The 27,953-nt window shown below is 36.6% G+C and overlaps 1 protein-coding gene and 2 pseudogenes across 1 annotated transcript; 2 read left to right on the top strand and 1 right to left on the bottom strand.

Annotated features, from left to right (window-relative positions):
* Positions 1-217: 217 nt before the first annotated feature.
* LOC125586001 lies at positions 218-3,352 on the bottom strand (annotated as a pseudogene).
* A 2,621-nt stretch (positions 3,353-5,973) lies between these two features.
* LOC106398594 (zinc finger MYM-type protein 1-like) lies at positions 5,974-9,193 on the top strand. Its single transcript, XM_022688511.2, has one exon. The coding sequence runs from the start codon at positions 6,816-6,818 to the stop codon at positions 8,088-8,090; it is 1,275 nt and encodes a 424-aa protein (XP_022544232.2). The 5' UTR covers positions 5,974-6,815; the 3' UTR covers positions 8,091-9,193.
* A 5,234-nt stretch (positions 9,194-14,427) lies between these two features.
* On the top strand, positions 14,428-23,146 carry LOC111212417 (annotated as a pseudogene).
* The last annotated feature ends 4,807 nt before the right edge of the window (positions 23,147-27,953 follow it).

Raw genomic sequence — 27,953 nt, forward strand, 5'->3', positions numbered from 1 at the left:
AATTACATGATTTTAATTTTTCGCTTATCAAAATATTTTTTTAAAAATTTAAAAATTATTTTTAAGATCAGCTACACCAGAAGACTTACTTGGAAGTCGTCTAGAAGACTTCTAGCATATCTGACGATTCAGACGACTTACTGGGGCTATATTCGTAAAAAATAGCTTCTGTTTTTTTGTTTGATCACAAGGGATTGACTGTATTTTCACAAGGCTTTTAGGTTAGTTTTTCATTTGATTCAAGTTTGAGTATATGTTTATATTTAAAATCAAGTTGTGAGTCATATTTGGCAAATTCTACTTAAAGGTTTGAATGATTCAGTTAGTGGCCAGCATTTAGTATTATTCATCATTATTATCATCCATTTAACCTAATATAAAAGTCAAAGAATTTTCAGTATAAATAGAACCTAGTATTCTTATCTAAAGACTACTAAGAAGAAAATAAGTAAACTGAAAGTAGCAGAGAAAAAGAAAAGAGAAAGAAACATAATGGCAAAGAGCATGTGCATCGTTACTCTTCTGATTATTTTTCTATTGATATCCACAGGTAATATCATTTAATAAAAAGGCTCTGTAAAAATATATTGTTATCAAATTCTTTTATCAATACATGATGTAATATATATATATATATATAATGTGCATTTTTAATCAGGGATACCGTATGGAAAAGCTCAATGCGAGGGAGTACCAAGCAACTCAACATCGCCTGACATCTGCCGTTCTTCGGATGTAGATTTTGTTTGCACCACTGTTTGCGCCAGCAAGGGATATATCAGCGGCGAATGTGACACCAATTTTGTTTGTAACTGTTACAATTGCCTTGCTTAAACATACTACTTGTTCTGCTTGGTAACAAACCATCCGTTCGATCAGTTGAACTTACATGGATCTTTGTGTTTGAATTTCTCTATGTGTGTGTCTTTATAAATGGTTTGTTGTATGGTTTGGAATTATCGACTAAATAGCCGTTGATTTGGCTTATTCGTCGAAGAAGTGTGGACTATATAAGTTGGTTCGAAATGTATAATCATATCTGTTTCAAGTAGTTTTTTTAGTCTTTTACATTTGTAAGAAAGTAAAGCATACAAAACGATAATATATAGAATCACAAAAATCATGTTTAGAAATTATGCAACAAAAAACAAAGAAATTTCTATTATTATTATTAAATAAAATAAATTTGAAATTTGTTTAGAGAAATAGATGAATACACAAAAACTTGTTCGTCTATAAAAAATATGGACTATAAATATCATAATCTCAAACATTTTTCATGTTCCATTGTTCTGATCTTGGATCTTGCTTTAGCACGTTCATCAAATATCTTAATTATTGGTGAAATGCAACAATATTAAAGGGGTATTTAGATGAGCTTAGAGAATAACAAATGATGACGAAAGTTAGGAAGAATAGTCTTGTGTGGCCTATTGTGTATATCCAGGAAAAAAATAGAATGAGCTTTGTGTTGCAGCTATTACAAAGCAAGTATCAAATAAGAACGTGCATCAGTCTCAAAATTTTGCATTCTTGTTGGTAAACCAAAGAATCAACTTCCATTTAGCAAATTTCAATATTCAACGTCCATGTGAGATTAAAGAATCTGTATACGTTGAAGTACCCAAAGAATTCACATCAAAAAGCAGTTCCATTGGCTTCTCAGGCCATCCTCTCAAGTTCTCATCCCTCACCACATCAAGAAGATTATCCGGAAGCTCCGAAACCCCATTCAAGATCCTCATAACCGTACTCATAGCTGGTCTAATCGAAGCAGCTTGATGCGAACATAACACACCAAGCTTCAAAACAAGCTCAAGCTGTCCTCTGTTTTCTTCTTGACGTATGTTCTCTTCAACCGCAACAATAATTTCATCTCCTTTCTCCCAAAGATCAAGAATCCAATCCACAAGAACTTCTTGTTCTTCCCTGCACGTCGCTCAATCCAAATGCATAGACATCAGTGCTCGTAGTTGCTCTACCAGTTCTTAAAAACTCCGGTGCGATATAACCTAACGTTCCAGCTACTTTAGATGTCTCTGGATCAAAACCCTGATCATATAGCTTCGCTAATCCGAAATCTCCTAGCCTTGCATTCGATTCATGATCGATCAAAACATTAGGCGGTTTGATATCTCGATTAATGATGACTTGCACCCATTCTTGATCCAAATATAGTAAAGCTAGCAGAAGCAACGTTTTTAATAATCTTGAAACGTTGCTCCCAAGTAAGCCGTTCTTGATTCTCATTGTTACGGTAATATAGATACTTGTCAAGGCTACCATTAGGCATGCAGTCATAAACCAAGTAGAGATCTTCTTTATGTCAACAATACCCCAAAAGCCTGACTAGATTTGGATGTCTAAGCCGACCAATGGTCGATATCTCGGCTAAAAACTCGCTCATCCCTTCTCTTGAATCATGAGAAGTCCGCTTCACAGCGATCTCTGCATCGGAACCCGGAAGAGCGCCTTTATAGACTTGGCCAAAACCTCCTCTTCCGAGAAGTTTTTTCTCCTTGAAACCCTTTGTGGCGTCGAAAAGCTCCTTATAAACAAACCTATGAGGTCCATACTGAATCTCGCACTCCTCAAGAACCTCTTTGGCTTTCTTGTGCCTCAAGTAAAAGACGAAACCGATCCACGAGGGGATAAACACAGCGATTACGGATACAGTTAAGCAGACCGCTAAAATGGTCTTTGTTCTGTTAGATGATTTCTTTGGATATGGTGGAAGGATCGGTAACATACCAAACTCCAACCTCGGAAACTCGATTTCTCCATTGACAAACCAACCCATCATGTAATGAATTGCACCAACCGAACCAGTCGACGCAGTGAATCCAAGATACATTTCCTCTTCTAGCAGATAAGGAGAGAGGTCCTTCCTCAACGACAAAAGCGGTTTTAGAGCAGAGATGTTAGCAGGGAAGAGAGTAACGCTAAGCTGCTTATCAGGTTGACTATAAACTATAGAAAGCCTCATTACCTGTCTACTAATCAAAGAAAGTTTCCTAAACTTTCCATCTTTATCATCATAGTAACCAGCAGAAGCAGAGACAACAGATTTCATACCATTAATATTAAGCCCAACATGATTATCATCGATATCACCAAACTCTTCATCTTTATGTATATCTAACTCGATAGCTTGTTAGAAGCTTTACCGTTGGTTGTCTCGTTGAATATCCCTAGGTACTGATCAGAGGACTCCTGGTAGGCCTCTTGTGGGAGAGATTGTTGGAACTCGTTTTTGACGATATGGTTTAAGACCATTTTTCGGTAAGTTTCCGGACGAAGATATTCGTCGGAATAACCAGATGTTGGGCACTATAAAGTAGTGTAACCACATGTCAAAATCAGAGTAGGTTTGAATGAGAAATGAAGTTCCAAAGTGTGACTTACAAAGTTTGTAAAACTTAAATTTGACTAAGTATAAAAACTAGCAAATGCACACATTGGATATTGAGATTTAAATTTGATTTACATTTGTTAGATAGACTTTGTGTCTAATAACTTATGGTTTAAATCATATTTATGTTATCTTTTATATTTGTTTAAATATAAAAATGTAAACCCATAGCAAAATAAATTAGCTTTGATTAGTCAAAGATATTAATATTTTTGCTAGTAAGTTACAGTCAAGGGTTAATGAAAATTTTGTTTTTCATTATGATAATTGATGTGACTTAATGCTCCATAACACCACTTTGTTTGTTGTGATTTTGAAGAAAGAAAATCACACCTTTATGATATGTATCATAACGTAATCCTCATTCTCTTATTTCTTTGTGAGCCATTTAGAAAAAACACACCAACACATTCATACAATCAAGAAACAATTTTCCCACTCAGAATAGTTATGCTAGTATTTTTTTATTTTGAGTCTAAGAGTACATCATAGAAATAGGTTCGATAGATTCTATTTTTCGGTGATGGTAAACAGAAACAATGCTGCAGTTATATCCTGGGAATCTAAGCGCTATGAAACCGTCACACTATGGGGCATTTAAAGATTTAAAGAAAAAGATTAACCATCTCGATTCTGCAATTCTTCTTTATTCTTCTATTTCGGTATTGTAATTTTAGTTTATGTTCTTATTATTCTTTACAAATATCAGTTGTCCTATGGTAGTGAAATAAAGTTCTACACTTTTAAATCTTTAAATATTGCTTATGCTTTGCACTAACAATACTGATATTTGTTAAAAATATTTTTTTTAAGAACAGGTTATGAAACCAGGAATTACATCATTCTTAGAACCGAGAAATGCAAGATGATGGAAATCATTTTTTCATCAAAACTATTCGTTTATTTGGAACAGGTTATATAAAGGTCTTTATAGCTATGGAGCCAGATCACCAGCATATCTTATCATTGAACTCCTGGTTTAATCCAGTGGTGGTAATAAGATATATTTTATGAAGTTTATTTGTTGAAATCTGGTAAAAAAGTCTTCACGCATACTCGTAAGAATTTATGTTTATTTTCATTTGATCATGGGTTGAATTCACTTCTGACCATTCGTTTCAGTCTTGTGCTTAACTTTGTGTCTATTTTGCTGGGTTTGTTGAGTAATTTATTGATTTTATTATATTGCAGATTTAATAAAATTTAAAAAACAAAATCTGTCTGTTTAGTAGAATTAAAATGTAGACGTTTTTTTAATTGACATTTGCTATTGATTATGACTTGGTCTGGTTTAATGCTTTGACTTGGTTAAAGATAAATATATTTTTTTTTTTTTCAAATAGATGTTTTTTTTTTTTTTTTTTTAAGTAAGCATACATTAATTATTTTTCTTCCCCGAAGGGCATCGGACTACAGCTTGTCCTGATACACCGGAGAAACGTGAACCCTAGATTACAAGTGATTAAAGCTATGCAGATACACATATTACAAACAAAGAAAAATTTCAGTTGAGGGAAAAAAGACCGAGGGAGTATGCTCCCTCCTCCGTTGACACCGCAACCACCAGATCCAGATTTCGGCGACTTCTCATGATGGGGGTGTCGAGGCCCGCCAGATCCACCGCCAGTCACCATCAACGGAGCCGCCCACGGAGCGTCCCGCGGCCACAAACGTCGCTTTCAGATGAAGAACAACTCCGAAACCCTAACCGCCGCTTTCTGCAACCGCTTCACCGCCTCACAGGTCCGAGGAGTCATATGCTCCTCCACTCTCGTCAGCGAGGAAAGGAAGAAAAGCGAGCCGGTGAGATTCAAGACAAAGGGGAACCGCCATCCCAATTGTGAGATCCACCGACACCGCAAAACAAACCCTTCCCTCGGAGCTTTACCCCAGCCCCAATGACTGGCACGCGGTTCCGGTTGTGTCGCCGTCGTCCTCAAACAGCTTACGCCAACCTTTCACCGTCGAGTCACCAGAGCGACGGAGTTCTTAGAGGCTGCCGCTACAGAGAGCCCACCCGAGTTGCCGCAGAGAGAGGAACACCTCCTAGTATACCAGATCTTGCTGGATCCGTCTCGTCGAGCAGATTCCGGTGAGGAGAGGTCACATCGAACACCGACGGAGACGCCGGAGAATCGTGTGAGCCTCAGTCCTCTTGAAACGCGTTTTGAGATTAGAGAGAAAACAAAATGGGCGCGTGAGGCTCAACTGCCACTCAGAGGCCCTGACCTCAAAGACTTTGGTTAAAGATAAATATTTGCTTTAATTATCAAGAATGCTTAACGTTTAGATTTTTTGTTTCAGATTTTTTTTTTCTTGGAATGACTTAATTTAATTATTAAGTACATGTGTGACCAATGAGGAAAGAAAAAAAAATTCAAGTTTCAAGTATCAAGTATGGTGATACCATACTTATAATTATAAAACAATATTTTGATCTTTAAGAGATCAAGTTGTATGCAGGGGCGGACGTACATAGTGCACTATGGGGGCACGTGCCCCCTACTACTTAAATTTTTTTTTTTTTTATAGAATTGATTAAGCATAATCATGTATCGAGAGAAGTAATATAATTGTTATATGATCTATAAATTTAATATAACCCAACATAAAAAGAAAGATAATTTTTGTTTTAAAAGCCCAATCCAAAACAAAAGGAAATTAATAATAAAGGAAATTAATAATGAAAGTTTTCAATTTTGACCTAGTTGCCCACGTTTTGATCTTTGTGTTTCTTTCTTTTAGCTTTTGTCGCAGGCAAACAAAAACACTACGAACAAGCTCAGCAAAAAAGATAAAAGGTAAACTAAATGAAAATTTTGATTTTCGATTTAAGTAGCAAGAAATTGTGGAAACATCGAATTCTAGTCTTGTGCTAATCTTTCTTAATTTTTTTTACAGAAACAAATTTAATGGAAAAATATTTCAAGCCTAAGAGAAAATTTGTGTCTACATCTGAAAACCCTGAGGATGATTTGCCTTCTCCAAAGAAAACTGATTCTGAAGTTGATTTGGAGAATTTACCTATTGATCCTGGAGATAGGAAAAGGATAACCGAATATCCTCCAAATCAAAGAGATGAGGTAAGACGTAAATATCTTATGAGAGGTCCTTGTCAACCTCGTGGTCATGAATTTCCTAAAACATTGTTTCAAAGTAAACTGAAACGATTCAATCCCTCTTGGTTTGATCTCTATGGCGATTGTTTAGAATATAGTGTGAAAAAGGATAAAGCATTTTGTTTGTTCTGCTACTTGTTTAGAGACTACACTGAAAACAAATGTGGAAATGATACATTGTGGTCAATGGATTTGATGACTGGAACAAGACAGAGAGATTACGAGATCATGTAGGAGCAGTGAATAGTTTTCACAATAGGGCATTGAAAAGGGCTGATTATCTGATGATACCAGAACAATCAATTTTTCATGCTTTTTATAAGCAGAATGACGCAGTCAAAAATGAATACAAGATCAGATTGAATGCTTCAATTGATGCTTGTTGGTTTTTATTAAGACAAGGACTCTCATTCCGAGGTCATGATGAATCAGTGAATTCAGTTAACAAGGGATACTTTTTGGAGCTTGTGAAATATACTGCAGAGCAAAATGAGGTTGTAAGTAAAGTTGTGTTAGAGAATGCTCCAAAAAACAACCAGATGGTGTTCCACAAAATTCAGACAGATATAGCTCATTGCTTTGCGGAAGAAGTTATTGAATCTATTATTAAAGAAGTTGGTCATGAAGTATTTTGTTTGTTGGTGGATGAATCTGCAGACGTTTCTGATAAAGAGCAAATGGCAATAGTTTTTCGCTTTGTTGATACACTTGCGATAGTTAAAGAAAGGTTTCTTGGTCTAGTTCATGTGAAAGAAACTTCTTCTTTATCGCTAAAGAGTGCTGTTGATTCATTGTTTGCTAAACACGGATTGAGTATGAAGAAGTTAAGAGGACAAGGTTACAATGGAGCGAGTAATATGAAGGGCGAATTCAATGGGCTGAGAGCTTTAATTCTGAGAGAATGTAGTTCTGCATATTATGTCCATTGTTTTGCTTATCAACTTCAGTTAGTTGTCGTTGCAGTTGCTCAGAAGCATTTTGAAGTTAGAGATTTCTTTGAAAAGATTGTTGTCTTGTTGAATGTTGTTGGAGCTTCTTGTAAGAGGAAAGATATGGTTCGAGAAGACTACCGGAAGAAAATTGAGGAGAGAAGTAAGAAAGGGGAAATTAAGACTGGAAAAGGACTGAACCAAGAGGTTTCATTTCAAAGACCCGGTAAAACTCGTTGGTGTTCTCATTATAAAACATTGCTGCGGTTGGTTGATTTGTTCGCTTCTATCATTAAAGTACTTGAGTATGTTGAAATCGATGGAAGTGATGGTATATTCAAAAGACGTCAAGCTAATGGTCTTCTCAAGTACTTCCACACCTTTGATTTTGTGTTCTACTTACAATTGATGTTGCTTCTTCTTGGGATCACAAATAACTTGTCAAAGGCTCTCCAAAGGAAAGATCAAGATATTTTGAATGCTATGTCACTTGTTAAATCCACCAAGCAACAGTTGTACAAAATCAGAGATGATGGATGGGTATCTCTAATAAATAAAGTTTCTTCCTTCTGTAAGAACTACAAGATTGAGTTCTTAGTTATGGATGATGAGTTTGATTCAAAGAATTGAAGGAAAAGAAGCAATATAAGCAACTTGCATCATTACAAGGTGGAGTGCTTTTACACTGTATTGGATATGCAGATTCAAGAGTTTAATGACCGTTTTGATGAGGTAAACACAGAACTACTTGGCTGCATTGCTTCCTTGAGCCCCACTAATTCATTTCAGGAGTTTGATCAGTTAAAAGTTATGAGATTGTCTGAGTTTTATCCTGAAGATTTGAGTCCTATTGAGCGAATTACTCTTGAGCATCAACTAGGTCTCTATATTGACAATATTCGGGAGGATGAAAGATTTTCTAATTTGAAGGATCTTGGAGATCTTGCATGCATGATGGTGAAGAAAAAGAAACATCTTTCACATCCTTAGATTTATCGGCTTTTGAAGCTAGTGTTGACTTTACCTGTTGCCACCGCTACAGTTGAAAGATGTTTTTCAGCGATGAAGATTGTGAAGACTAGCCTGCGAAACCGAATAAGTGATCAGTTTTTAAATGATTGTGTTGTTTGCTTTGTTGAAAAAGAGTTGTTTGAGAAAGTAACAAACGAAGCAGTTGTTAAACGATTCCAAAATATGGAATCTCGTAGGATAAATTTGTAAGGTTTTTTTAGTTATGAAACTTTTTTTTATCTAAATGAGTTAGTATTAAAGTGCCCCCAATTAATAATAATTCTGGATCCGCCACTGGTTGTATGGATGAAAATGGATTTTGTGAGTCGACGCTCCAAATTAAACATTTTTATTTCGTCAATGCTTAAGTGCAAATTGTAAAAAGAAAATCAAATAAAATTTTCAGACTAAAACTGACATGTGTATTGTTGTTTCTAAAGTCAATATGATTGAAAATAACCATACAAAATGGTGGTTTTGATGATACAAATAATATCTTATAATGATGATATGTATATTAACGAAAGCCATACCGTGTGAGCCTAGATTGTTATGCTCAGCGACGATCGCGAAGAAGAAGTTGATTGAGAAAGATGTTGTGATGTTTGTGGATGAGTTTGTGAATGTAACTGGGTTGCTGTCGAAAGCGACCGTGTGTGTGTTTTGTTGTGTTGGTTAAAGTGAAGTAGCCGTTGTAGCCGATTCCTACAGATCCTGTTGGGATGAAGTAGCCATGGGACTGTTAGGATTTAAACCTTTGCCTAGTGCTTTAAACTTAGATTGAAATCAATATCAAAAGCTCTTCCCTTTATTCACTCAAAGAAAACTGTTTCTCAAGAACAACTATAGAAATTACAACCAATGATTAACACAAAAACCCTAACACTCGTAATTGCTTAATCTCTTGTTATCTCTCTCTTATGGTCTTGCTCTGTCTCTCGGATGATTTCTTTTTGGGATAATTCTGAAGCCATAAAACCACCTCCTTTATATATAACATGATCACCTCCTTTGTAAAGTCTTTGACCGACATCAACTAACGTAAAGTTTCCTTTTTATGCAGGATATCTTGTTGGGCTTCGAAGGATTTCGCCCAATAACTCACAATCTCCACCTTTGGGCCCAATCTTCTCATCATCTCCTTTTCTTCGATAATACCGTAGAGGCTTTCAAGCTTCCATCTCCTTCCACCTTTGATCTGAAACGCTATCTGTGACAACTTCGCTGTTGAGTCACCACTGTCTGCCATGCTCCTTGTCCTTATATTTGCAGTGAGCCATGAACACCAAACAAGAAACAGCTATCTTCACTCATCTCTCTTTTTCACCGATAATCTCTTGCGACGGTGATGACGTCTCGCCAACGAATTCTTCCATCTCCGGCGAGTCCCGTTTCTTCACCCTATCTCACTTTGATTCCCTATCTCACTTTGATTCCTTACACCGGATTGTGATGAAGACGACATTCGCACCTCCAATGGCGATGAAGATGACCTCTGAACAGAACCTATATTATCTGGTGAGTTTTGTTTCTCCAACCAGAGTCACATCCATCGTTAGCTTTAAGCCCCTTGATGGTCTCTCTCTTGTCTGATGATGATATCAATTCTGTTTCAGATTAATTCTGGCCAAAACCTGCAAACTTGGATGTGTTCCACACAGACGAGCTTTCTCCTTAATGCGATCAAAACCACTGATGACATTTAATCGGTTATCCGATTCCTATGTCCGAGAGTTCTTCAACTTCTCAAGTCTTCAACTCAACCTCCTGTAAAAACGCATCATCTGATAGTAACGCCACCTTGTTCTTCATCGTGAGATGCCTGTAATCTCCAAGAAGCTCGCGATTTCTTCATGGTGACTGACGAATCTCTAACTACTGGTGTTGATTGATTTAATCTGTCTTGCCGATGATACTGCATCTTTCCGTGATCTCTTCCGGTAAGATCATATGAGTTGTGACTCTGCTTTGAAGACTTTCACTTATTTCCTTGAGAAGTTATAAGCACTAATCCCTTTTGATTTTTGACAGTCCTTCCTGCGTTTCCGGTGACCCTTTGGAGACTCCTCTGTTTACTACGAACCTGTCTCCCTTCCTGGTAAGGTAATTCTCGTCTCTTTAACCTGATTAAGATGATGCCCGTGATGTTATACTTTTCTGGTGATCTGCTTTATTTCCCGGTTGTGATACTCGTCTCCCTTCAGCTCTCCTTGGTGTTTATCCTCCACCACAGCAGCTGTTTAAGACGTTCTCCCCTCTCTGATGATCTGCTTTCTTCTTTCCCCGACCTAGATACTCGTCTCCCTTCAGTCTCCTTGGCTGTTTAAGACGTTTCTCAGATCATCCCTTCAACTTTAAATTTTCTTTTAAAGTATACTCCTCATCCGACCTTTCAAACCTTTTGAGCGACTTTTCTTGTGTTTCAGCTACTCCACCTTGAGCTAAAACCTCTGCCTCGCATCTATGCTCACAGGTAACTCTTTAAACTCCCCCTTGAGTTTTCCATTATCAATATAAACCTGAAACTGACTTGTTTCTCCTCCTCTGTCTCTGCGAGCTTGAAACAGCGTTGATAATGGAGTTACCTGGAGCGTCTTTCTTCTTAGGCGGAATCGCAGCGAACCTGAAGCTCCTCTCCAGGTACTGCATTGATTAATACTCCTGCTCGATTTTCATTGGAATGGTTCTTAGATAGTGTTATATTCTCCTTGACTCTATCTCCGAAGATACCCTCTCCCAATATATGTGACACTTTTCTCACAACGCCATTCCCGAGTCTTGTATTCACGTATTCCCTTTTTCCAGCCTTCTTCCAGTCTTCCTCGTAGTCTTTAGATTCTTCTTTTGTACTAAGCTCTTGAGGTGCAGTCAAAACATGTGCTAAGAGATCACCATCTTTATGCCTTACTTCTTTTCCAAACAATACATCATCCGTTGAAGATTCTGTTTTCTGAGATTCTTCACTGCTCGCCTTAGACTCAATTTCTTCTGATTTTTCTGTCAAGAAAGAGTCTCCACCTTGAGCTGATGAGTCTTTTGTTTCAAAACCATATGGAGTAGGTCCCTGAATCAGAACTTTTGCGAACGTCACCATTTTTGACGTCTTCTTCTTGATTATTTTCTCCACTCTAGGCATATTCTTCTTACTCTTAGCAATTGTGCCTTGTAGATAATAAACTCCCTTGTGATATTTTCCTGATATCACCCTCTTATGATCTTTGTAGAAGTGCACCATAAAATTGCTTCCTTTGTACTTGCAACCTGATTTTTCTAACATCCCATAAGAAATTAAATTTCTTCTCACCTCCGGAATGTACCTGACACCTGTGAGTATCACTTCAGAGCCATCTAAATTCTGAATCTTTATTTTCCCAATTCCTTTGATGTCACATTGAGTGTTATTAGCCATTAACACTGAACCATCATTGAACTCCTTGAGATCAAACATAATCTCCCTGTCTGATGTACTATGATAAGAACATCCAGAATCCATGATCCATTCTTGTTTAGTGTCTTGCACACTAGCTGTTAACACTAACGGTTGCTTCGGCTCCGTCGCAATGTTTGCAGATTCTTTATGTCTCCTCTCAGGACATTCTCTTTTCCAGTGTCCTTCTTCTCCACAGATAAAACAACTTGTTTTGCTTTTATCAAACCTTTGCCTTGACTTAGATCTGCCTCTGCCGTTAGTTTTTCCTTTGTAACCCTTTTTATCTGATCTCCCCCTCGAATCCTCCATGTACAAACCCTCTGCATCAGACCTGGATTAATTCAGCAATCCCTTTTCCTCTAACTCCACTTCTTTGGAGTATGCTGAATTACTCACGTCGTTCATGGTAAGAGTTTCTTTTGCAGTCCCGTACTTGAGCGTGTCAACTAGTGAATCAAATTGTTGGGGCAAGCTAGATAGAACTTGAATTGCCTGGTCTTCATCGCTGATGTTGATGTTAAGACTTGCAAGATCTGAAACTAGCTTAAGAAAAATATCTAGATTTTCCTCGATGCTCTTGTGATCATCCATCTTGAAGCTCGCAAACCTCTGCTTCATGTAGATCCTATTAGGAAGTGTCTTTGTTTGGTAATCTCTTTCCAAAGCCTTCCAAACTCCTAACGCAGTTGTTTCCTTCATCATCTTACGCAGAACCAAATTTCCTAAGCTCATGCATATTAGATTCTTTGCCTTTTTATCTTTCAACGGATCTACTTTGACCTCAGGTAGTTCTTCGTCTTTCTCCTTGCCTGTTTCAGAAGGCGTGACTGTAACTTCCTGAATCGTAGAATCTAACCCTAGAAGCTCCAACTGCATCAGCATCTTGTATTTCCATAACCCGAAATCACCTTTTCCATCAAACCTCTCGACCTTGAACTTTCCGAACTCTCCGGATATCGATTCCATATCTCCTCCTAGCACTTGCAATCAAACCTGGATTGCTCTGATACCACTTGTTGGGATTGTTAAATCCATGTCCAACTCTATATTATCTGATTAGTACGATATTGTCCACTTTGGGCCTTAGAGGCAAGCCCGCATGGATTTACTTTTGGTTTCCTTCCCAAAAGGCCTCGTACTATTAGAGTTGGACAACTCTTTATATATTAGACTCTCTTTGTCTAATTCTCCAATGTGGGACTTAGTTTGTTTATATCACATTCTCCCCATCAAACTAAGGATCACATTCATCTCGTGTCCCACAACTGACTTCCAGGATCTTTTTGACTTGAACTCTGCCACACACACCTCCCAATCCTAACTCGATGGGTCCCGTTCCTACTCGAAGGGTATTTTTGGTCTTCTTGCAGATTTCTCGTCAACCGCTCTGATACCAATTGTTGGGATTGTGAAATCCCGTGTCCAACTCTTTATTATCCGACTAGTACGATATTGTCCACTTTGGGCCTAAGAAGCTGGCCCGCATGGATTTACTTTTGGGCTCCTTCCCAAAAGGCCTCGTACTAATTAGAGTTGGACATCTCTTTATATATTAGACACTCCTTGTCTAAACTTCCAATGTGGGACTTGGATTGACATCTCTCATTCTCCCCCTAAAGCCAAGGACTACACACCTTGTGTCCTTTCCTCTAGCGAATCATCTCGGTGCCTTGTCGCATCTTCGACATTCGACACCCTTAGTCGCAAGGTTACTTTGAGTTGCTTTGAGGATGCTCTTCCCACAATTTCAGGATCTTCTGACTAATCTCTGCCGAACTTCCCTTTCCACCTTGAAGGGTCCCATTCCTATATTTTGGTCGTCTTGCAGATCTTCGTCAAACCGCTCTTATACCAATTGTTAGGATTTAAACCTTTGCCTAGTGCTTTAAACTTAGATTGAAATCAATATCAAAAGCTCTTCCCTTTATTCACTCAAAGAAAACTGTTTCTCAAGAACAACTATAGAGATTACAACCAATGATTAACACAAAAACCCTAAAACTCGTAATTGCTTAATCTCTTGTTATCTCTCTCTTATGGTCTTGCTCTGTCTCTCGGATGATTTCTTTTCGGGATAATTCTGAAGCCACAAAACCACCTCCTTTGTAAAGTCTTTGACCGACATTAACTAACGTAAAGTTTCCTTTTTATGCAGGATATCTTGTTGGGCTTCGAAGGATTTGGCCCAATAACTCACAGGGACTTGTGGAAGAACAGAACAAGAACTGCTTCAAGGAGAATAATAAACATTTCTTGATTGTATGTATATATATTTTTTGGTTTGTGTGGAGAGTTTCATCTTCTGTGATGTTAGTAGGTTGAGAAAAAACGTGGGAACGTGAAAGGTTCGACTCTGAAGGCATTATTGCAAGTTTTGGTCAAAAATTGCTTGAATCCTTTACGTAATAGTAATGTGAACGCATAAACGGGAATATAAAATGAATTATCAATTCCAAAAACATGACTAGAACATTTATGGGTCTTATCCCTTACAAAAGAGGTTCCCACTTGTAAGAGGTTCCCACTTGAGATTTGTTTCTTGCTTTTTTTTGTTTTTTCTACCTATGGGTCTGTCTTATCCCTTACAATTTCACGCTCCCGTTTGTTTCTTTTTGTAAATGTTAAATCAGGCAAGTATACTATTCAAGAAACTATGCCTGAAGTTGAGAGCAACTCTCTACGATGCATGCAGAAGATGGAGTAAGTGTCAATGTCTTTTGCTTTGAGATTTTGATGTTAGTCGATCTGTAGTTTTGCCATGATTCTCATATGTTTCCGCGTTATATTCTCGTATCCATTATAATCATTTTGTGTGGCTGGAGAACTAAATGTGAAAAAGGAATTGTTGTATAGCTTAAGAGGATTACTAATTGATTTTCTTTTCCAATAAAAATAAGCATTGTTTGATTTGTAACGTTTGATGGATTTGAGCAGGCAATGTGGTATGCAAAACTAGCTGGCCTTCCACCAATATACGGTCTATGTGAGTTTTTTTTCTGATACAGATTCTTGTTGATCTGAAAATCTTATAAAGCATGTATGGTTAGGCACATACTCGTTTTTTATAGCTTGTTGAGAATATGACATCAAAACCGTTTTCTTTGGAGAAGAAAGTAAAGTTGATGGAAGATGTTGCATAGTTTTTTTAATAAACCTTAATTTAGAGATTAACATTGGAACATTCTTTTTTTTTGGTGTCTCTTAACTAAGTTCTTAACTAACATTTAATATTTAAAAAGTTATTAAGAGACCCTAATGGGTTTCAGGGTTAATGATGCTTTTGCTATATAATAAGTTGCTGGCAATGAAATAGTATATAGTATCAATTGTCATGGTTGACCTTCAGAAGTTTCATAAACATATACAATTACATATCAAAATTATATACCTTTCAAAACCCAAAATACCATATAATATGATTGATCCTGTCAAGCTGTTGTATTTATCTAGCTAAGTAACTCTTAACTCTATAATCATCCAAACAGTTTTAGATAGAAAAGGAGAAGTAACTCAGACAAACTTACTAATCAACCATACAAAAATGTAGGAGACGTGTGGTTAAATAATTTTAGGCCGATATTCTTCATCGTTTGAGACATACATGTTAATTATTTCTTTTTAGTGTCATTTATCTCCTTCAGTTTGTATCAACTTTTTTTTGGTAAAAAGTCTGTATCAATTTTACCATATAATATGATTTATCATCTTTTTTATTCTTTTCATCATCATAAAAACATAAAAGAAGCTAAAGAAGTATGGCAAAAACTAATCAAAGCAACCATATCCATATGCAAAGTTTCTGACAATGAAGCTCTTCCTGTGTAATCGATTTTCAGGCAATACTAATCATATAAAGCTTACTCAGTTTTTCTTCCAGCAATCACTGGCTTTTAGGATTGCTATACTGAAATTATTTTTACCAAATCCTATATTGAATTTTGAAATTAAGGAAAGAGTAAAAACTATGTGGAAAATATAAGCAAAATAAAAATAAAAAGGACAAAATATAAATTATTACCAAATCGTCCAAATATCATGAGCTCTGACATATATGATTTGTTTCGCAAGCAATTTTAACTCTTTGCTAAGAATTATTGTTGTATTACTTTTTAGTCTTTCCTTAATAACATTAAAATAAAATCTTAACCAAAAGTAATAATATAATATAAATAGTGAGATACAATGTAAAATTTTAAATAAATTTATTATTTGATGTAAAAGTAAAATGAATATTATATTATTAATTAAAAGAGAAAAGAAATTATGTAAATCGTTAAAGGTAAAAAATATGGTTTTAGATTTAGGAACGATTGTAGATAACATGTGATGATAATTAAGGGCGATGTGGATTCTTCACGAAGACAGGGATATTCTAGTTTTTTTCTCTTTTTTTCTAAATGATTTACAACGTAAATTTAATTTTCTATATAAGGTAATGATGTAAGAAAGTTGTTTCAACTGTACATATATGTGAGGGTAGTTATGCTGGCTGATCATCCCTGGTAGCTCCAGTGTTGGAGATTGTTCTTTGTAGATAAGTTTTTAGATCTGTTTAGATTATTGAACATGAAAGATGTAGTCGTATTCATATTCTTTATATAGTGGATTGTTGAGTGGATTAATGCCATATGGTTTTTCTTTTTCAAATTGAGAAAATTTTCCATGTAAAAATTTTGGACTAGTTTAAGTTATTAATGCTTATACTAATATTATATCTTGACATCGTTGAAATACTTTTTTCACTATTTCATACAAGTATGGAGGACGATTATATTTCTGATGCATGGTAACAAACATATTTTCTCCAACAAATTTTAATTTCCGCCAGAACAAACCCCAAAAACAATATGTAAACACTCATGAAAATTTAGGAGAAAAATTTAAACAAGAAAAAAGAAATAGAAACGTTAGTTTGGTAAGTAAATAATCTCTTCGGTTTCAAATTTCAATGGGAGTAGCTGACTGAAATCTTGCCGTATTTCCTCACCCTTTACAGAGAATTCTCTGTACTGTCGAGATTTTTTTTTTTTTTCTTTTGATATAATGTTAAATATTGTTACTAGATTTTCAATTTCTACGGAGATTACAATGGTTCACAAGTAGCAAAATTACATAAACTGAAACTAAACATAAGAACCTAAGAAGTGAATAATGATCAACATGAGAGAAACAAAGATATAGACTTAGCACGAGACATCACCGAAGCAATGATGGACCAGAAGAACATGCATGAACGGAGTGAGAACCGGTTACCACGACCTACCAGAGAGAAAAGTGCCCTCAAACCTTAAAACACACGTAGCTTCCGAAAACCCACAAGCCATAACCTGCACAAAGAATTACGGTCTCGAACCCGCTCACTCATCCAAGAAGCATCACACCCGCAGCACAAGGAAGATTATGAACCAGCAATGCTGTCGTTCGGAAAAGACAATTGAAGATTGCTGCCTCCAACCAACCAATCCGTGATCGTGTACACCATTTAACAAGAGACTCGTATAGAACCGCCAGACTGATCGAGAACAAAACCTCCGGTGAAGCACCAACAAGCAAACAAGAAGGCCGAAAACCCGAGTGAAGCGCATACTTCGTCCACAGAATCAAGGAAGAGAAACGGGTGGCAAGGAAAGCCACATCACCAAGCACCCTCAACGCATTGTAACTGATGGTTATCTCACTATAAATAATGATCATATCACATCACATAAATGTTGTAATGCCTTGAATATGTGTTTACCTACAACACTGAAGTGTCCACTTCAAAAACCTGTCTTCAACACTTTGGAGGTGTAGAGAAATCTGAGTTATCTAGAGCGCTGAAGTTCCCACTTCAGAAAAGCTGCATCTTGCATTCTGATGCTCTAGGTATTCTGAATCTGTTTGAGCCTTAGTGTTTGAGGCCCATCAGTGCTAGGGTTTCTAGGAGACAAGAGACCACTATATATATCTTGTGTCTCCTCTAAATCTAAGCAGCAGCTGAAATAAAGAACAATCTGATATGTTTTTCTTGTAGACAGATTTCTGTAAAACCTCCATCAATAAAATCTCTATTTGCCGTGGACGTAACTGTTAGAGGTGAACCACGTTAAATCTCTGTGTCTTTTCTTTATCGTTTATCAATATGTTAATCTGGTTCTTCTCGCATCCGCCACAACATAAATTGTATCAGAAAATAAATAATATCACTTTAATTTACTTATTAATAAATGATACAAAATATTTGTTTCAATATCAATTACTATAACTGATGATGTTATAAATTTATTTGATATCACTTCTATAAAACTGATATAAATTTACGTTAATTTGCATCACGTTTTAACTTAACATCCCACGTGGGTCCCAGTGTCAGAGTAATCCGTAACATGTTCCTTGTGTCCTGAATCAAGAATGCTCATCATTGTGATTTTTCCTTGTGTCCTGAATCAAGAATGCTCATCATTGTGATTTTGTGAAAGATTCAACTTCCACCATGTCCCAACCCACCTCTATTTCTATCTCTATATTTTCCCCTAAAATAGAAAAACTCTATTATAGATGTGAAAATACTCCAATGTATGCATCTATAATATAGTTCCTCTATTTATAGGGGAAAATATAGAGATATGATATTTCTACCTCTAAATATAGAGGCACAAAGTAATCTTTCTCTATATTTTCCTCTAAAATAGCGGAACTCTATTATAGAGGCATACATTAGAGCATTTTCAGCTCTATAATAGAGATATCTATTTTAGAAGAAAATATAAAGGTGTACATTGGAGATGCTCTTAGACCATCTGTAAATTATTACTATTTTCATTTTTCTAAATATAGAAAAATCGCATTCGTCATTCTTTATTTTTTAACTTTTATAATTACGTCTAAAATATATATATTTTTTTGAAAATATAATTTTTATAAAACTAAAATCTCTCTTTTTGTTTAGATTATAGTCTACTAAAGGAATTTTAGTGTAAACAAGTTAACAATTTTATAAAATCTTGCAAAATTTAAAACCCTGATCATACAGCTTCGTTAATTCGAGATCCCCCAGCCTTGCATTTATTTCATGGTCGATAAGTACATTAGCCGGTTTGATATCTCGATGGATGATGACTTGCACCCATTCTTAATGCAGATATAGTAAAGCATATGCCACGGTTTTAATGATCTTGAAACGTTGCTCCCAGGTAAGCCGTTCTTGATTGTCACTGTTACGGTCGTGTATATATATATACTTGTCAAGGCTACCATTAGGCATGAAGTCATAAACCAAGTAGAGATCTTCTACTATACAGTTATAAATATATATAATGACCAATGACCAATCCATGGCATATTAGTGACATATATCTTCACTTTTTACTTTACACTAGTAGAAATTTGTCAGAAATATACACAAAATCAGTCTTTGGTCTCTTGGTTTTGACGGCGGTTTCAGCCAACATGGACTCCTTTCCAGTGGTGGTTCTCGCGAGCTTGTCGGCATTGGGTTACCGTTTTGCCCTTTGTCAATTTGTTTAGGAGTTTATCCATCGAGTCTGGTTGGGGCCGGTTATGTAGTCTTGTATTTTCTGTTTTTTTTTTCTTTTATACATTAATAGTCAGCTCTTTTGTAAAGAAAAAACCAAAAAATATTTCAATATGAAGACTTAAAAAAAACAATATCTACATGAAGGCATGTCAAAAACATAGTATAGGTTATGCTTAAAACTTTGGTAGTGAAACCTAGTTTTCCTTTTAAACTTTTCAGTGTAATGTTTTTGGAAACTTTGGTTGTAAAAAAGGTTTTGTTAGTTGTTTTTTCTTCTTGTGCTAGAAATATTGGTTCTGAAACTTTGGTTATGGTAGCAAACTTTGTTTTCTTATGCTAAGAAAGTTACCTGTGATTTTTTTGTTGATTTCTCCAGTGCAATGTTTTTAAAAACTTAAGATGTAGAAAAGCTTCGTTTGATTGCTGCTGTTTCTTCGTAGCAAGCTTTAGTTATATCAGGAAACTTTGATTTTCTTTCTATCCTAAGAAACATTCCGTTAGTTTCTTGTTCTTATTCAGTGTAATGTTCTAGGAAACCTTGGTTGTGGAGAAGAAAGGTTTCGTTTAGTTGTCGTTTTCTCTTCTTATGCTAGGAAGCTTTGGTTATGGTAGGCAACTTTGCTTTTTCTTCTTATGATAGGAAATTTTGGTTATGCTAGGAAACTTTGGTTATGCCAAGAAACTTTGCTTTTTCTTCTAATGCTAAGAAACGTTAAGAACATGATTAATGTGTATCTCTTAGGATGAAGTTCTTAGCGTAATATATATAAGATACGTCTTTTAATTTTTAACTAATTAGTTTTTTATATAAGACAAGTCTCTTAGTTTTTCTTAGTTAAAAGCTAGGAGACGTATTTTATATTATGCTAAGAACTCCACCTTAAGAGATCCGCGTTAATCATGCTCTTAAGCATGACTTTCTTATTATTTTTTCAATGTAATTTATGGATTCTGTTGATATTAATGGCTAAAAAAAAATCATTATCTCTATGAAAGGTCTTAGAGAAAAAATGTTACATCAGAAATTTAAAAAAAGATTAAGTAATATACACGGTACTAGAAATAATTTTTTAAGCTTTGTTCAAAATGAAAAGTTTCGTTTGACTGTATGCTTTTTTTTAATCGTTGTTTTCGGTGTAATGTTCGGTGAAATTTCGGTTGTGGAGAAAAAGTTTGTTTGATTTTTTCAATTTTTGATTTACAATTATCCTTATGCCGAGAAGGTCACTGGTATATATAAGGGATTAGGGACATGCTCTAGTTATTCCCATAAACAATAAGAAAGAAACAAATGAAAAGAAAAACAAAATCTGAACATGTGTCGTGAACTCAAAGTCTTGCAAATTCTTCGTGTTCTGTTCTTTACTCTGTCTTTATTTACGTACTACTCCAATGGCAAACTGATCCCTGAGGGAGCTGCAGTTTTCGACTCCAGCGGTTTCGCCGTTTTGACGAATACCACGAAGCATTCCTACGGTCAAGTTTTTAACGACTACCCCTTTAACCCGAACCAGAATTTCAGCTTCAACTTCTTCTTCGCGATCGTCCCTGAGCATAACCATCAAGGCTCGCACGGTATGGCTTTCGTTATCTCTCCCACAAGAGGCCTTCCCGGAGCTTCCTCTGATCAGTACTTAGGAATATTCAACGAGCCAAACAATGGTAACACTTCAAATAACGTGATAGCTATCGAGTTAGATATACACAAAGACGAAGAGTTTGGAGATATTGATGATAATCATGTTGGTATTAACATTAATGGTTTGAGATCTGTTGTCTCTGCTTCTGCTGGTTACTATGATAGTAATGATGGAAGCTTTAAGAATCTTTCTTTAATCAGCGGGAAGGTAATGAGTCTTTCACTCGTTTATAGATAAACAGCTCAATGTTACCTTAAGCCCTGCTGAGCTCTCTGTTCCGCCACTGAAATCACTTTTGTCTTTAAACCGAGATCTCTCACCGTATTTTTCTGATAGTATGTACTTTGGGTTCACGGCATCGACTGGATACACAGGAGCACTTCATTATATGTTGGTCATGTTCGGCTCTGGCGACACCGGCAGTCTACAACGGGATCTTAACGCAATCCCCATCCTACCTCCATATCCGAAGAAATCGTTTGACAGAACAAGAACGGTTTTAGCAGTCTGCTTAGCTGTATCTGTAATCGCTGTGTTTATCGCCTCGTGGATCGGTTTCGTCTTTTACTTGAGGCACAAGAAAGTTCAAGGGGTTCTTGAGGAATGGGAGATTCAGTATGGACCTCATAGGTTTGCTTATAAGGAGCTTTTCAATGCCACAAAGGGTTTCAAGGATAAAAAAATTCTTGGAAGAGGAGGTTTTGGTCAAGTCTATAGAGGAACACTTTCGGGTTCTGATGTAGATATTGCTGTGAAACGGATTTCGCATGGTTCAAGTCAAGGAAAGAGCGAGTTTCTAGCCGAGATCTCGACCATTGGTCGGCTAAGACATCCGAATCTAGTCAGACTTTTGGGATATTGTAGACATAAAGAAGATCTATTCTTGGTTTATGACTTCATGCCCAATGGAAGCCTTGACAAGTATCTAAACCATAGCAACACGAATGAGAATCAAGAACGGCTCTCTTGGGATCAACGTTTCAAGATTATCAAAGATGTTGCATCTCCTTTACTATACTTGCATCAAGAATGGGTACAAATCATTATTCATCGAGATATCAAACCGGCTAATATTCTCATCGATCATGAAATGAATGCGAGGCTCGGGGATTTTGGATTGGCGAAGCTGTATGATCAGGGAATTGATCCTCAGACGTCTAAAGTAGCGGGAGCTTTCGGGTACATCGCACCAGAGTTTCTAAGAACAGGAAGAGCTACTACAAGCACTGATGTTTATGCCTTTGGATTGGTTATTCTTGAAGTAGTTTGCGGTAGAAGGCTGATAGAGCGGCGACAAGCAAGGAATGAAGAAGTTCTTGTGGATTGGATACTAGAGCTCTGGGAAAACGGGAAAATATTTGATGCGGTCGAGGAAAGCATCGTTCAAGTAGAACAGAACAGGGGAGAGATTGAGCTTGTTTTGAAACTAGGTGTGTTGTGTTCGCATCAAGCTGAATCAATTAGACCGGATATGAGTACGGTTATGGGGCTCTTGAATGGCGTTTTGCATCTTCCGGATAATTTTCTTGACGTGGTAAGAGCTGAGAACTTGAGAGGACGGCATGAGATTTCAGTGGAAGTGCTACTTGATATATATTCACTGAGTAGATTGACGTTTACACATTCATCCACCTCTCTTGGACGCTGAAACCTGAAAAAGGGTATATACTTTTGTTACGTAATTTTATATGTTTATGAAATTGTATTGAAATTGTGTTGGTCACAGTGATTTTCAGTGCTGATGATATAAATATTTATAAAATAAATATATTAAAATAATTAATTAATTAATTAATAATTGATTTTAAATTTTAAATTATTTTATAATTTACGTTAGTAAGACTATTTTGTTTTTATTACACACGTGGATTTGGATATATAATATCTAATATGTTTAGTTATTATATGGATATATTATATTGTATCTATTTCTTCTAATTTAACTATAATATTATTTTTGTTCTCAATAGATTTACATTTTGATTAATTTTATCCTTTGTATTTAGGTTAGTTGTTTTCTTAGATAAGAATTTTTTATTTTTTTTTGGTAAAAGGATAAGAATTTGTTTTAGTAAAATTATGTATAACATGATATATATGTATATTGTTTTGAGAATCATAGATTCTTTTTAAAAAATATGACGCAGTCCTATTATTGTTTCTTTTTCAATCCGTTCTCTGTATAGGATTACCTTTAGGCTTGTCTGAATGGATTTTAACACAAAAACTGTAATGATAAAAATAATTCAGTAGCACTTATTGTTAGGCCTGGAACTTTTATCCGAGATCCGGATTCGATCCGAGATTCGATCCGGTTCCGATCTGAAAATCCGGATATCCGGAGGGACCGAATCCGGATCCGGATAGTAAAATGTTGGATCCGTCAAAGCCGGATCCGGATCCGGATATCTTAATTTTTTAGTCCGGATATCCGGATCCGTAAGTTTTATTAATAAATATTTCAAAAATAGTAATATCTATATATAAAAATTAATTTTATTTAATATATTTTCATTTTTATAATAGTATATATAAATTTTATGTAAATTTTGTAATATTATACGTAGAAATAATTAAAAACATTATATGTATTTTTATTTTTAAACTATTGTTAATATTTTATATATATTAATATTATTTTTTATTTATTTGAAGGATCCAAATCTGAATCCGGATATCCGCCGGATATTACAATTTTTAGAAGGATATCCGACACCCGGATATCCGAGAACCCCGGATCCGGATAAGGATAGTAAAATTATGGATCCGTCGGATAAGAATCCGGATCCAGATACCTTAAAATTGCCCGGATACCCGATCCGTCTCATGCCTACTTATTGTCCTAAGTGCTGTGTAATAATATTGGGAAGTAAAAAAACATTAACGTGTTGTGAAACTTAGGATTTAGAACTGTAAGTTTCTGTATATTATTAATGAATAAGTGTTCCCTTTATATATGGGTTACAAGAGAGATAAATGGAAATACAATAATAGGAAAGATTACAAATCATAAATATAAACGAATTAGGAAATAAGCAAGTTGTAGCCGCCTCTCTCTCCTCTCCAAGTCTCGCGGCCGCCTCTCTCTCTGTAGGGTTGGGCCGTCTCTCTCTGTAAGTGTATATGGGCCGGTTATGGACCGGACCGGTTATGGACATCCACCAATTGATTTATAACACTCCCCCTTGGATGCCATAACCATACATAGATTGTAATACGCTTAATGTTGCCTCATTAAAACCTTATCAGGAAAACCCAGTGGGACAAAACCATGATGAAGGAAAAAGAGTACAACACGTACTACTCCCCCTGATGTGAACCTCAGTGGAGGTCCTTCAGCCTACGCATCCCAATCTGATGCGCGAGCTTCCTGAACGTGCCGGTAGGAAGTGCCTTGGTGAATAGGTCAGCTGAATTGTCACTGGATCGTACTTGGACGTGGACCTCACCGGCTTTCTGAAGCTCGTGAGTAAAGAAGAACTTAGGCAATATGTGTTTCGTCCTATCACCTTTTATGTAACCGTCCTTGAGCTGAGCAATGCACGCAGCATTGTCCTCATACATCACGGTTAGCTTTTTGCACTCGGCCATCCCGGAATCAGCTCGGACGTGTTGGGTCATCGACCTCAACCAAACACACTCGCAGCTGGCCTCATGTACGGCCAAGATTTCCGAGTGATTAGATGAAGTGGCCGCGATGGTTTGTTTCATGGAACGCCATGATATAGCCATACCTCCATGTGTAAAGACATATCCTGTCTGTGATCGAGCTTGATGTGGATCTGATAAATAACCAGCATCAGCAAAGCCAACTAAACCATCTTTGTTATGGTTAGTATAATATAGACCCAAGTCTTTCGTTCTTTGCAGGTAACGAAGAACATGTTTGATCCCATTCCAATGCCTCTGGGTCGGACAAGAGCTAAACCTAGATAGTAGGTTCACAGCAAAGCTTATATCAGGCCGTGTGTGAGTTGCCAAGTACATTAAAGCTCCTATGGCACTGAGATATGGCATTTCGGGACCTAGGTCATCTTCATCGTCCATCTTAGGACGGAATGAGTCAGTGTCCAGGCCGAGAGACCTCACGACTATGGGACTGGTCAGAGAATGGCAATCGGCCATATTGAATCTCTTGAGTACCTTTTCAGTGTATGTCATCTGATGCACAAGGATCCCATCATTTATGTACTCAAGTTATAATCTCAAACAGAATTTTGTTTTCCCGAGATCTTTCATCTCGAATTCTTTCTTAATGTATTCAACCGCTTGGGAAATTGTATCCAGAGGTTCCTAGGATATTCAGATCATATATTTCGATGATTATCAATATTGTTCTCGAGAACTTGCTGTACATTCAGCTCAATACCCTCTAGTACTTTCATTATCCAGTGGACCATATAAATATCCAGTCACTACATCAGTTTGCTGCAAGTCTAATTTTCTCTCTTATATAGTCAGACTTATGAGAAATCTTAAAAGTAGTTGCATCCACCACATGGGAGTATATCTCCTCATAATCTATTACTGGTCTTTGTGAGAATCCTTGTGTAACGTTAGCTTTATATCTCACGATTTCTATTCCTCACAAGACCCATTTATATCTACTGGTTTTAACATCATATGGCGTCTTAATCAGATGGCCAAATACGCCTTTCTTCTTTAAACTATTTAACTCCACATTTTCATTCAATCTGTTCTACGGGTGTGCACTCTTATATTGACGTGGGTTCATGATCCTCGCTTATATTCATAAATTCAAGTGCTACCTTGTATCATCTTATGTCGACATTCCTTATTGTGTTCCATTATGTTCCAGACCTGATATAATCGATTGAGATTCATTATTATCAGGACCTTTAATACTTTGCAGCTTGGCGTCCCAAGCTACATTGTTTGGTACCTGTACCTTAGAGCCGGCCGGTCTTATCTCTATGTCTGGTATGGTTTCCTTGACCTCGAATTTGTTTTATCATTCTATGCACCTTTCTCTTTTGTTTCCGAGGATTCTTATCTTTTGGAACTTATTGGTCTATCTTGTATAGACTCTGTAACAACTTGATTGTGTCTCTCTTGGACATCAATTTAGTTGGTGTTTTACAAGCTGGTTTATATATGACTTAGTCATTCTTTTTCGGGTCAGCAAATGTATCTGGCATTTGATTAGCTAGCCTTGTAAATGTATAATCTTTGGACGTCTATTTCACATTCTTTAGTCCGAGGATCTTGCCAAGACAATGATGGTCGATGCCATTTTGTTTCTCTTACCAGCTTATTATTTTCTCCCCCTAATGTTGGATAGTCGGATCCATTAAACTTTGTAATTTGTGTTCTTGGCCACTAAATAGATCACCCATATTTGACTCAAGGTACTTCATTATTTGTGGAAGATTCATATCCAACATATATCCCCATCCTCATCCTCTTCTAAGGATCCATCTTAGACGGCACATATATTTGTGGTGGCTTATCCAAATATCTCAAGATGTTATATGTCTGGCTCATGACCCGTAATAAATTTGAGATGGAAATATCTATGCTCACTTAATGGTCTGATGCTTATTAGTTAAGATGCATGTAAATTCGTGTGTCCCCAAGCCTTGGACTGAGAGTTTGGACCTATGGGTAATGGCCAATACAGATTTATAAAAGGATTCAGCCAAACTATATATAGTATGGACATGTGCGGATTTGTCCTCGCTGCCCCCTCATGGACATACTATAATCTTTAAGTGTTTTGGGACATCATGGCCTAATGAGTTTCCCTTGTGTTCATGCTAGACACTTGAGATTCTATGGGATAACTCTTTGTGCCCTTTCCAATATCAATTTCGCATCATGTTTTGGACCAGGATGGCCAATCCGGTCATACCATAAAGTGTATAATTTCGTGGGTAAACCATTCTGATTACCATGACTATTGCCTCTATCATACTGATCTTGGCATAGTCTAGATCAATAGAGAATGCAGGTATAGTTTTTCTTAGGACTCATTATGGCGTTGGGCGATCTTATACATATATCTGAAGAAACTCTTTGTTTCCTTCGCCCATTGTTTCAATACGGAAACCATTCATTCTTATATCTCTATATAATCTCAATGGATTTTTCTGGTTGAATATAAAGCATCTAAATGCTTGCCCTTATACATATTTGGCCATAGCCCTTAATGTGTACCATACCCGCAAATCATATTGGCATTTTCAAAAATCATTCATTCCTTTTATTAAGTTTTAATAAAACAAGTTCATAAAAATGAAAAAACATCAAAACAAAGAACATAGAATTTAGATTACAAATGTCGAAATCAATCTTCAGTTTTTTTTTTAGACAATCTAAAGTTTCATAATCCATAAGATCGTCTTTCTCATGATTGAAGTCGTTTTCATCATCTTGGTAAGTCATATGGGCTTCAGGATTCTTCCCTTTCAAGCTCTCTTGATAGAGGTCAACTAGATGCTTGGGAGTCCTACAAGTCTTAGCCCAATGATTGCTCATTCCACATCTATGGCACACGTATTTCTCTGATTTAGTCAAGTGTTGGGGTTTGAAAGAAGATCCACGGCCACGACTATGGCCTCGTCCAAATGAGCCACGATCCCGTCCATGGTCTCGACCATTTCCTCGCCCGCGGCCAAAGGATCTTCGACCGCGGCCACGTCCGTTCGATTTGTCTCGACCACGGCCATGCTGGCCGTTTCCTTGGACGCGGTTGGACTCTTTATTGTCCTCTGTAGCGTGTGCATCAGGTAGTGGAGCTGATCCAAGTGGTCTCATCTGACTATTTCTCATTAGTAATTCATTGTTCTGCTCAGCGAGCAAGAGACAAGAAATAAGATTAGCATAAGTTTTGAAACCTTTCTCTCGGTACTATTGTTGTAACAGCACATTGCTTG

Source organism: Brassica napus, chromosome C4 (assembly GCF_020379485.1).
Source record: "Brassica napus cultivar Da-Ae chromosome C4, Da-Ae, whole genome shotgun sequence".
NCBI lineage: Eukaryota > Viridiplantae > Streptophyta > Magnoliopsida > Brassicales > Brassicaceae > Brassica > Brassica napus.

Excerpts from the sequence above, each read along its gene's own strand:
- LOC106398594 (XM_022688511.2), top strand. The coding sequence starts at position 6,816 with ATGATACCAGAACAATCAATTTTTCATGCTTTTTATAAGCAGAATGAC.